At 39.1% G+C, this 12,679-nt stretch overlaps 1 protein-coding gene across 3 annotated transcripts in view; it reads left to right on the forward strand.

The window, feature by feature from the left end:
• LOC121506876 (synaptotagmin-2-like) overlaps nucleotides 1–12,679 on the forward strand; it is a 63,239-nt gene that overhangs the window by 34,557 nt on the left and 16,003 nt on the right. For 2 of the 3 annotated variants that reach the window (XM_041782853.1, XM_041782854.1), the window contains exons 2-4: nucleotides 8,805–9,039; nucleotides 9,152–9,312; nucleotides 11,402–11,536. In XM_041782853.1, coding sequence (XP_041638787.1) covers nucleotides 8,829–9,039; nucleotides 9,152–9,312; nucleotides 11,402–11,536 — 507 coding nt within the window. In that variant the 5' untranslated portion in view covers nucleotides 8,805–8,828. The remainder of the gene's footprint in view (nucleotides 1–8,804; nucleotides 9,040–9,151; nucleotides 9,313–11,401; nucleotides 11,537–12,679) is intronic. The other variant, XM_041782855.1, reaches the window with a different exon arrangement.

Genomic DNA, 12,679 nt, shown 5'->3' on the forward strand with positions numbered 1-12,679 from the left:
GATCTGCAAATGAATAGTTCATTATAACCATCCGAAATTATGAGATGCTGCTGCTTGAAACCTGTGAAGTCTTCGCGAGGTCGTGTATGCGCCCAGACTCGCTCATAGTGCCGGTATCTGTGACTTTGTAACTTTGATTCAGTCGCTGCTTCGTCATGTCTCCTTCTCATCTCATCGTCTGCCAGTCACACATCCATCAGCTGTTGGCTGTGCTATCATCAATCAGAAGTTTGACATGAGTAGTGAAACGGGCTGTTGTATACTGCAGGAGTAAACTTAGCATAGAAAAACAAACTCAGTCTGAGCACCATAGAGTCCATTGTTAGCTCCAAAAAGCGAAGTTCTAGCTCCAGTTAAACACACCCTGTTTTTTGTCTGACAGCAGACAGAGCAGAGACACACACTCGCTCACCAACGCACACTCATTGACGTAAACACTCATCTGTGTGTCGTGTCCAACATTGTTAAAGCTCATATGAGACAAAAAGACCACAAAATGATCAAATAAGCTATTTCTCTAAATTACTGTAAAAAAACAAACGTGTTATTGATAGAAATATTTCTTTTGAGTATTTTAAACATGGATGTCCTTAAAGAGGGTACGAAAATGTTTGATTTTGCTGATGCAGCTGTGTTAGGTCTGTTGTAAATAGTTTTTAAATTACTTTTAAAATAATCTAAATGCTTTTTTTGGTATTATTTTATTATCATTGTAGCAATGAGTGTATAATGTAGTAAAATAAAGATGTGATAGACTATTAAAATGAAAAGTTTGATTTGAAGAGCATTAAAATGTACAGTTTCAGCACAAGAGGGGTTAGTTTAAATATTTCTGAATAGAATGCTTCGCAATTATGACTTTCAGCTGCATGAAGGACATATTTTCCTCTCATAAATTTTTTTCCAAAATTAAAAAAAAGTGTAAAATCTCGTCTCGTTTCGTGTCTCATGGGCCCAAATCTCATCTCGTCTCGTCTTGTGACGAGTGTCTTGTCACACCCATATTTATTAATGAACTCTCTGTCTTAGTATTCTGTTGTTACAACCTGATCAAAACTTTTTTTTTTTTTTTTTTTTTTACATTTTTTATGATCAGAAAAACATCACTAAAACTTAAATGAGCATATTGTATTAGAAATTGGAATGATAAAAAAACATTGCAAAATACAGTTTGTAATTCTTTCTTTGTTGCTTTGGCACTGTTGAAAATCAGATGAAAATTTTCTGGCTTTAAAAACTAAGATTAACTCATTTTTCCTGGGAGCAATAAAACTAAGGTGCTCTGAATAACTGTTAATATTTAAACACTCATGCGTGATTTAAAATGCATTTATGCTGAATAGTGTATGCATTTTCTTTCATGTTTGATCTTCTGTGTTTCCGTTACACGCCTGCCTGACTCGTACTTGTAAGGGCAGTGATACTGAGCTGTAAAGATTAAAACATTTCATGACCTTTTCTGACAAACCGTTTTCTTCCTTTCTTCACCCTAAAGCAAAAACAAACAAACAAACATAGGGATGCTCTGCTGCAGAACCAGTAAACGGTTGTAAACTTGCCAATTATTTGTCAGCCTCATGTTGAGCTGGTTAGAGGCATGAAAGCATAAAGACTGTCCAGCTCACTCACTATGTTCATTACTGAAAAAATGATTCAGGCTGCTTGAAGAAATGCATGATTCTGCAGTAACATTAGTCTTGCTGATGGAATTCATCCACTAAATTGCTTTTGCTCTAAATGTCTCATTAGTGTGATGTTGCTGTCTGCTTTAAGAAATCTAATATACGACAACAAAGAGAAGCATATTTCAGTCTCTGCACCAAATTATATTGCACTGATTCTAATTTAATTCAAACTGAGTCTGTGCCACAGTTGTCAAATGTGTCCAATTATCTGCAACGTATGTTTTTCTCTGTTTTGTGTAAAAATAGCGAGCCTCATTTACACCAGAGCTTTCACACCTTCCTACTCAGCAGGGAGTCTCAGCAGCAAGCTGGTCATTCATAGTTTGGTTATGCATGGAGAGAAGAAACTGAATATTGGCAGAACTTGCTTGTTTGAGGCTGTGAGGAGATTTGACTGTGTCAGCTGTTTGCAGTTGGTTGAAGTTCAAAAGAATTAAAAAGTCAAGCATTTAGAAATGACACCTGTTTAATTATTTGGTTGGTGTGGTGTTGCTGATTTGATTGGGAGTCACAGTTTTACTCAAACAAAGTTTGGGTGATTCCATCTATCCATGAATCAGGGACAGATTCATGGATAGATGGAACTTTTTCACCCTGGTAAGCTATGAATTTATACCAGACTTTGAATCTAGATGCAGCCCATGGGTCAAAGACATCTGATCATCCTGCCAGACATAAAGGCATAACTAGATGATACCCTAGTTTTTTTGAATCTCAATCTTTTGCCCTGTAATAAATTCAGAACAACTTCAGAAGGTGCAGACCAACTATACAGATTCAGTTCAACTGGAGATGTGCTGCCTGTACTGAGTCTTCTCAATATAAAGTTCATTCCAAGTGGATGAGTTCTGAAACATTATGTGCCAGTCTACATTTTTCTTTAAATGTGTTTTTGAGCAAATGAGGAAGAAAGACTGTAAAAAATGACTCTGCTACTAACAAAGATTAAAACATAATTTTATGATCTGTTGTAATGCAACTCAGTTTAGTAATGACATATGTGAACTACATTGCAGACTGTAGTCTCTGTTAACAGACTAATGCTCTCCTAAAAGACTTCAACCTGTATGCAGCTCACAATGGCATGCTCATTGCTGTTTTGTTAAAAGCAAACACTTGTAATGGGCCTGTGCCCTCGGCTGACATTTTTTGCATTGCCAGTGAGCATAACCTTAGTTTTGCATCTTTTTTTAACAAACTATTACTGTCCCCTTTAAACAATAGACATCTACTTTCTTTGTAATGGCATTTTTTTAAGTGTGCACTTAATGTTTTCTTTTATTCAAGAAAATATCACCAAGAAACTTTGAAAATTATGTAAACTAGTAATTTCTTGGCATTTGCAGCAGCTGTAGACCTGGAAACTTTATCCTTGAAAAGACAAGTCAGATATGTTTCTCCCCTGCCATTGCTGATGGCAAAACTGGTATTATACGTCCCTCCCCATGTTAATTTTGATTGGCCAGTGAGGGAGAAGTGATATTGTCAAAGACAGAGCTCTTCCATGAGATGGACTTTTTCTTTTAACTGAGAAAAAAAAGCAGATGCACAAGGTGTTTTTGTGCAGGACACTGAGTGCTGAAGAACCGGGTGGACTGCATTGTTTTTTTTTGTTGAAAATAAGTGCTGCCATTGCTAAAAACGGCAGCTATAGACAAAGGCCCTATAGGTCATCCCTGTAATACTGGTTTTAATCAGGCTGGGGTCCATAAATACAGTTAATGGGCATGCCAGACTCGCAGAGAATGTGAATGGACTCAGGTAGGATCAGGCTGGATATTTTGAGCCCAGCCTAAGCTCTGTAGCTCTGTTGTGGAAGAATGACCCCAAGAAAGAGTGAAATAATACTCCCTCTGGGTTTATTGTTCTCAGCTCTGTGCTTACATTGGTGGGATTGCATTTCCCTGAGCTTGTTTATGTTTCTTTAGAAGCTCCAAAATGTTTCACACATATTTTTTCACATGAACTCCTTCACCAATCTTTACCCCTGCCACTATTATGGGGAAGAAAGTTGGGCCTGGCCAGTCAGGGACGCTGTATGCAGAGGCAGAGTTCCATCGATAAAAATAAGATTGACTTTGAATCAAAGGACTTTAAAACCAAAGAAAATACTTTGTTTGGTCTAAAGTTCAATGAAATAGGAACCAAATCATTTTTTGGGATGCAAATCTGAATGGAGCTCAGCTTATCTGAATTGAGATCAACAGAGGTCCTACCAAAGGCCACACTTAGTGTGAACAATGAGGAAGGGTTAGGTGGGGAGGTGTGGGCAGCGTGCCCAAAGCATAGTGGAGGTATGGTCCTGAAATGCATTTTCACAAAGATGGAAAAGAACTGTCTGCTTGCATATACTACTATCTTAACAAAAAGCAATGGAAATGGTGGCTACCTGGTTGTTTTGGCTCCCAAATGGCAAATGGCAGCATATTTGTATTTTCAGAACATTGGTCTCAATACAAGGTTCTTTTCCCTTGTTTGAATTTTGAATTAAATTGCCATTTGTTTGCCTTTTCCTTGTCTAGTTGCTAGTCCAGTTACTAGCAGCTTAGTGCAACTAAACTGCTTACACAACCTACTAAATTAATCAAGGTATAGGGTTTTAAGTGAGAGACTGGATAACATATTTGCATTTTTGGGAGAGTAAGATGAGATTCAATCGTAGTCCTATGTCTCCACTCTAAATTTGAGGCTACTAACTGTAGCCCCTTGGCTTTCTCTCCTTATTGTCCATTTTCTTTATGCATGGCATTTGTATTTGTGCATCCTTGGGAGACATAGAGAATACCTGCATGTTATCTCTGACAGTGTTATTGTTGAGTGAATTGTTGAGTGTTGTGTGTTGGCTGCTGCATGTGCACTGTGTATTGTTGTCAAACTGAATTGCCTTTGGGACAAATAAGGTTGTATTGAATTGAATTGGAAGTTTAACAATCATTTTAGCTTCTTTTGAAATCTTTAATTTATTAGAGACTTAACTGATGTATTTCATAGCAAGTTATTTCCCTGATTTGCTGTCTTTATTCTTAGCTGTCCTGGTGTACCATCTAACTAAACAAACTATAGATTTGTTTACAGTGTCTGTCAGTCCTTCAGCAGCTGGCTTCCCGCCTCCTGTTTTCCCGTGTCTTTCCTGCCCAGGTCTTTCTCTCTGACCCTTTTGTCTTGGCGGGTAACTAATTCAAAAAGGGAGAGACACTCACATCTCATTCTTCATTATGACAGTAAATTCTCACATCATCAGCATAATGGATGACTTTACTTCATTCTCATGGCTTTTATATCTTTGAGGATTTCTAAGTTGAGAGTTTTTGCCCATTTCTAAACCAATTTTTGTTTAATCTCTCACTAAAAATGAATATTGCTGTTGTTATGACTCCTTTAACACTTGTTTATGCGTCCACCTATCTGTCACAGAGTTAAGATGTTTTAAGCTGCTCTTGATCTCCTCATCTGTTAAACTAATGGGATCATCTTAATTTATTAGTCAGGATCTCCACACCAGGAATAAATCATGAATGAAGATTAAAAAAGCACTTTAGTAGCAGTGAAAGAACTCATTGATTCAGCTCTTTTGCGCTGTTGGGCATTTTTGCTTGAGGGTATTGTTTAGAGATGATTTGGTAAACAAGCTCACTGACTCTTTTCCTTTCTTTTCCCTGCTTTAAAGGTATAGTATGTAACTTTTGACTCTGTAGATGTGCTTTAGCACCAGTCTTTCAGACTAGATGTCGTTGTGGTGGTTCAAAAACATGTGCTTTGACTTGTCGTGTTTGGCAATACTGCATTTAATGATCTTAAGTGTGTTGAAGCATTTAAGGAATGTTGGTTTTAATTCCACTGTGGGAAGAATGAACATATAAATACTGTAGTCACTTTTTCATATTTAAAAGCTCAGTGTCTCTGCTCTTCCCCTCTGCTGAGCTTCAGAGACTTTTCTGACTTTTTATAGCTACCTGAAGGCTACTTAAACACCCGCCATCTTCACAGGCAGTGCTTCCTCTATGTGAGGCATCTGATTGGCATCACTTGTCGCTACCACTGAGACAAGAGAAGCTGCATGGGTGAAGATAGATCAGTTATCAGAATGATATAACAGGTACGTATGGGTCGGATTGGGTGGCACTTGGATCCGGATCCAGACTGCGGTCCTCTATCTAGTGACCTCAGATTTAGTGTCATCAATTAGCCTAAGCATGATGTTGGACTGATGAAGAAAGCCCAAATACCCAGAGCGAACCCAAACATGCCAAGGAGACCATGGAACTTAACAAAGAAAGGCCCAGACTGACTGTGATTTGTATTAGGACCCTTCTTGCTCTGAGGCGACATCTTTAACTGCACTGATTCAGTTCTTGTTTATCTGACATGTTTTAGACCAGTGGTTCTCAGCCTTTTTTCCATAAAGTCAACCCTACTTGTATATAAGAAAAACTGACACCTCCAAGACCCATACCAAGAAAAATAGTGAGACTTTACTGTTAGAACTGTTTCATCGAAAAAACCTAAGAAAATAGGTCTGCATGCATGTTCTTACAAAAACTATGTAATGGTTTTAGTTGATAAATTCAAATCTATTTTGACAGCCGCAGAGTAGACAAAGCCCCCTAGGGGCTTCTGGATCCCAGGTGGGGAACGGGTGCTTTAGAACAGGCAACGTCTTTTCTTTGGTTCTGGAAGTTAATTCGTTCTCCTGCATTTACAACAAGAGTCAGCCATTGTGCCTCAACATTTAGCATCCCTGAGTGGGCAAGGCTACCTCTCTCAATCCCCACATGGTTACAGGGCTAACATTTGGACAGGAAGGTGTTCATGGGAAAACAAAACATGTATGAAACATGTCTGAGCTGCTGAGTAAAAAATAAACAAGCTGCAAGAAGTACTGTCCAATCAGTGTGAACACAATGCTGATAACAACAAACCCAGAGAGGGCTTTACTTTAAAGTCATTATTGAGCATTACACAACATTAGGATACACACTTGATATAGGTTACATTAATGTTTAAAACATCAAATACTATATCATTCACAGGTATTGGGCTAAAGGAAGTAGTTAGGTTAGGCTTGCCTAAGGATTACAACAAAGGAAAGATTAGTGAGGAAAGATCCTCTTTCGGTATCTTCAAATTTTTCATCAGACTCTAAGTGGGGCAAGCTTTCATCCTTCAACACTTGTCTGCATTTGACAACTGAACTGTTGGTGTTTTTGTGTAGATTTGCCGCAGACATCCAATATGCCAGCTAAGCAATAATTGGTCTTTTTATCTGTGAGTTTGAGTCAAGCTGAGACTCTGACTGTTCTCAGAACTTGTCAGGAACTCCAGTCCTGTTTGTTATTTCCCTCAGGTCTCCTTTTTCTTTATTCTCTTTATGAGGATGAAGTAGATTCATAAAAACCCTGGAATACCCTGTCCTTTATGCTCAAGTTAAAACATTTTCTAATCAGCAGATAAATATTGCCTTGGTTTGCTTTAACCGCAGTGAATGACACCCACATGCATTTTTCCAGTGACTTTGTAAGCAATTTTCAGCCTCTGACGCTTATATTCTGTCTGAACACACCTCAAGGCTCAAAACAGCTTAGCATGCTGTCTTTAGGGAGTCGTGTTTTAATGTGAGGGTACCAGCAAACCACAGCCAAGTTGTAGCTAATAAAAGCAACACTAAATCACTGCTGTTTATTAAAGGTTAATGTAGGAACAATTCAGCGTATTACAATTTGACACTGTAATTCATGTTGATAAGGAAAAAAAAACAGAAGACACAAGTTCTTTGGATAAACATTATTATGCCTTTGCTAAAATGCTCACACTGACTCAAGGATGACTGTTTATATTATCTAAGGTCAAAGGTCACAGTCTTTCAGCTCCCTTGCTTGTGAACACAATATCTCAAGAAGACTTTGGGAGATTTTCTTAAAGCTGTGCACCAAGTTTCACTCTTACTCAAGGATGAATACATTAAAGTTTGGGGTCAACCTGAAATATTTCAAGAATGCATTGATGGATTTTTTTCAAATTTGCCACAAAAGTACAGCTGGATGTAAAGCTACATTAATTCGATTTTGAAGGTTAAAGGTTGCTGCAACCTTCCGTATTGTCGCAGTGAACTTGCACCCTATTGTAGCCCCTTAGCAGCCATACTCACTTTACCCACAACCACTTTCACTCTCTGGCAGCTGTGGCTCAGTGAGGCTTGAAACTGCCAGGTGGTAGTTTGAGTTTCTTTTGGAGGCAACAACCAGCTAGCCTAAGCTATTCCTCCATATTTACAGTGACATCAGAGTAGCATCAAATTTGCTTTTTCTCCTGGAAAGTTGGTAGAATTCTTTTTTTTTTTCCTGTAGAAAGTTAATATGATAAAAAAAAACAGAACTTGTCATTTGGGGCTATTTTTCAATCTTCGCCCTTGTATGATTGTCAGTATTGATGCTAAGTTATGCAGGAGGTTTATTAGGGCTGCTTACTTAATCTGCTTTTACTGATAAATATTTAAATGCATGACTTTGTATCTTTGCTTATACTAATTTTACTTGTCCATTGCTATATTATCTTGATGTCACACCTCCTTCAGAAAAAACATTGCAAACAGGCTGATATGAGCTAAACAGCAACAAGCGTCTTCTGATCTTTCTCTCCTTATGTCTGTCCAAGACCATGCTCTGCTCTGTAATCAGAAAAATCTGTCAGTCCCAGGGCTAAAGTACAATAATAGAATGACAAAAAAAAAAAACAGGAAACAGTGAACTTACATACATATATTGTCTGCACACCCTTCATGCTTTGCTTTTCATTTTTAGTAGTTACCACTGATTTAACCTGCAAATATAAATCATTGTTTACTGGTCAACATTGCTGCCTAGTGCTGTGTGAAATATAGAAATGTTAGTGGATGGAACAGCCACAGGACAAAGTCCAGTGCAGCTGATAAGGTATGTCTTTGTGTTTAATATTCAGAGTAGTACTTTCCTGAAATATGAGCCATAAGGACAAAATATATGCACTGCAAAGATCAAGTGAAGATGAAGTACTTCTCCTGGCATCATGCACTTTTGAGGTCATGCCAATTCACACTTTGACTCATCATATCCTGTCTCTCTCTGTCTGATCTGTGTGTTTCAGGGACGCTGCACCTAGTCTTTGACAATGAAGTTCAACTTGTTCAGAAAGCCGCAGGCTATGGCGGCAAACGAGCCCACAGGTGCCACCACCGCTACCATGGCTCCCACTGCCCCTCCGGCTGTCATCTCAACATCTGTGCCAGAAACCTCTGGCTCCAACAACACAGAGATCAACAAGAATGACATGTTCGAGGAGATCAAGAGCAAATTCTTGAATGAAATTGATAAAATCCCATGTGAGTAATGCTGCAGTGCAGCCTCTCTTTCTGCTAAGATTCGATTTACTTCTAAAAGTCATCAGTGCTGCTGTTAAATCTCAGTTTTCTCTTTGTTTTCTGAAACCCACAGTGCCGCCCTGGGCTCTGATTGCCATCGCTGTGGTGGCCGCATTGCTCATCCTCACCTGCTGCTTCTGCATAATCAAAAAATGCTGCTGCAAGAAGAAGAAGAATAAGAAAGGAAAGAAGGGCAAGGATGGCATAAACATGAAGAACATGCAGGGTGGCGAGGTATGACACTGTGTGCCCCCTACATGCTAAAAAAGCTACGTTACCAGGCTGTGCTTGGTGATGTTTTTCCTTTTTTTTATTTCAAATTCAATTAAAAACTAAAGCATTTATTGTCATGTATTAAAGCTATTGCAGTTAAAATGTCTCCAGCTAACCACGTTTGATCTCTTACCAGCAGCTTTTGTAGCCCAGGCTGTAGAGGACACAAGGAGAGCTCTCTTCCCCTGCTTTTATTCGATGTTGTTTTGGTGGTCGTTTAAACGTGTGACGTATTCCATTGTGGCGTGTGGTGAAAAATGGCACACTTTGTTAAAGGATGGCAAAGAAAAATGAGCACTACGAGTGGAAAGTTCCTTCAAGTCTCACAAGTTGCAAGCACAAAAAGCTGCCTCTTATGATAGATGAAGGCATGAAACCTCCAGTATTATTGAGGGATTTTGAAAGCGAAGGATGGAAAATCAGAGGATGAATGATGGTAAAAAAGTTAGTGATTCAGTCAGGGATTAATCATAGATCACCATGACTGCAGTGCCTGTTAATTAGATCAATCAATTACTTGTGTCCACATTGAGAATGTATTATCCTCAGCTGAAAACAAGCGTGTCATTTCTCATCATGATTGTGGTGGTGGTGGTGTTGACTGCCCCTCTTTTTGTAGCGTGTTTGGTGTCTTGTGAGTTGAATCTCTTCCTCTCTCTGCTCTCCTCCTTCTTTTTGTTCCCCGCGTTGTGTCTGTCTTGTGTGTGCCTCGTGTTTCTTGACTGTGGTGGACTCCCGCTCTACGGTAGGTGGATAGCTCACGGTGATGCTCTCTGACCCCCCGGGGCGGAGGGGGGTTTCATGGAATGAAAGTCTTAGCTTCCTTGGCTCCTTTTTTTTAATTTCTTTTTAGCCCTCCCCAACTTTTGATTTTTGTTATGACAGCTTGAGAATGTAACAATGGAAAGCTATGATGTGCTCCATAAACCCCAGAGAGGAGAGTCTAACCATCTAACACATTGTTCCTGGGACAATGTATCTGTAACTCACACCAATATGGAACGTATTGGACCAAGAGATGATATGCAAGACACTTTTAACACTATTAATCTGTGCATGTGATAAAGGGCATGGTTGGTTGTTTGGGAGACATGAAACGGTGATGATAAACTGCATGAAGAGCCAAATATCTGCCAGTTTTTCTCTTTGATTGTAAGATACAAGAAGGAGGTTGGATACAGAGACTCTGAATGGCCTGAAAAAGTAAGAAAAAGTTTTCAAAGTCAAGGCCACCTTTGCAATTAGGCTTTAAATTAGCTACAATAATAGCACTGCAGCAATAGGACTCTAAAAATTCAAATAGCTGGCTGTGCCCTTTAATCCTGAACAATTTCCTGTAATAATGTTGAGCTGGAAAAGAGAGGCATTTTTTTGGTGCCACATAAATTTAGAGGCAAAACACAGCATGCATTTGGTCTTACCTTGAAATATGAAAGTTTGATGCAGGGTTGAAGAAAATAGCAAATTGCAATCTTGTAAAAGCTGTAGGTTGTATCAAACCCATCTCCTTGCACTAAGTACTCTGTCCTATTTGGCTTTTATTATTTTAATCTGCACTGGCCTTCGCTCTTGTGAGCTAGTTCCTTAGGGGATTTGATTGAAACATTTTCTCCTTGTTCATTAAGTGAAATCAAAGCCCTTTGAAAAGGGATTTCTACACTATTACTTCATTTAATCAGATTTTTTTTAATGCATTTACCGCCCCTCTTAGTGGAACTAGCATGCAAAGCCTCTACTGACTCTGGCTGTCACTTACTGCACAAGCATGTTGAAGAATTGATGCAAAAACACTGAGAGGACACGGTGCACAGATTTTCCAAAAAGTACAAATAGGTATTGATATGGTACCAATGAACAAATCATAAACCCCTGGTTATTATCACCAGGGGCTGTGCAGGTAAGCAGTAACCAAAACATGTATCTCCCATGTTAAAAAACTCCTGGAGCTCCAGTGTCTGTGGCATGCTGGCTGTTGTGGGGAGCCCTGTTTTGGGATGAGTGCTCTGCTGACTTTTTAACACCATGTTTTGTCTCGTTAACTTGACCACAGAAACTTCAGGATGACGATGATGACGAGGGAGAGACCGGACTGACAGAGGAGGAGGAGAAAGAAGAGGAAGAGAAAGAGCAGGAGAAACTGGGAAAGCTGCAGTACTCTATTGATTATGACTTTGAGAACACAAAGGTCTGTGGCCACTTTAAAAGCCATTACACAACCTTTTTGGAAGCATAATGGATAGTTTAAGATCTGTGACACGACAATGATTGGTATTTGAGTCTGTGGCTCATTTTCTGATATTTTTAAGCCCATACATGCAATTTCACAGTGCTCAAAAATACAAAAGGCACCAATTAGCTTTCTTTCTGAGCTAGATATTTAAGGCATGTGTCCACAACATCAATCACAAACTCAGCTTTAGAGCTGCACGCATCTCACCAGCTGTTACTGATGGTAGGCTACAAAAGTTGACTTTTGCTTTACTCTGTGGTATCCGTAAAGCGTTTTTTAAAATTGCTCTGTGCTTTGTATTTCCTTTTTTGAGGAAATATCGTACAGAAAGCATGAAAACAATCTTAGGAACCCTATCCTGACATAGACAGCAGCATTGATTTGATTGGTCAGTGAGAGAGTAGTGACATCAACGAGCACAGCGGCACTTTCCACCAGGCTGCTGAGAGCTAAAAACACTGGTATATACTAGCTTTGTATTGAGAATGAGCACTGCTAGCACTCAGATCATGGGCTGTAGACACAGGCCCTGAAAAGATTGTTTGCTGAATATAAAGCAGGTAAGGTAAAGCACCCTGGTTTATAGAGCACCATTTCTACATACAGCAATTGAAAGTGCTTTACAGAGCCATAAACAAGGTATCTAGAACATCCAGAGCTTCAAAAGACATGACATGAAGTAAAAGAAAGACATTAAGATGTAAACATATTAAAATACCACATCAAAAGCTTTAATATAGTAGTATAGTCAGCCTTGTAGCTGGTGTCCTGGAGCTTGATAAAAGTGTAGCCGTGCTTTGCTCAAGCTGAGATAACAGTTAGCTTGCACAATGCTAAACAGATAGACATCATTAGCTGAGCACTGTGCATGCAATGCTAACAGCTTAGCCAAAGCTGAGGGGGGAAATGTTAGCTTAAAACTGTTCAAGGCTGAATGACTTTAAATTTCTCAGATCTAACAATATGAAATGAACTGTTAGTCATACTTTAAGCCATGTTTTGCTTTGTGTGATTAAACGTACTGGACTAATGTTTAGACTGGACAAAGCTAAGCAGAACGTTAGCCCTGCACTTTCTACACCAAAAAGCTTGAAATCT

This window comes from Cheilinus undulatus, linkage group 3 (genome assembly GCF_018320785.1).
Source record: "Cheilinus undulatus linkage group 3, ASM1832078v1, whole genome shotgun sequence".
Taxonomy (NCBI): domain Eukaryota; kingdom Metazoa; phylum Chordata; class Actinopteri; order Labriformes; family Labridae; genus Cheilinus; species Cheilinus undulatus.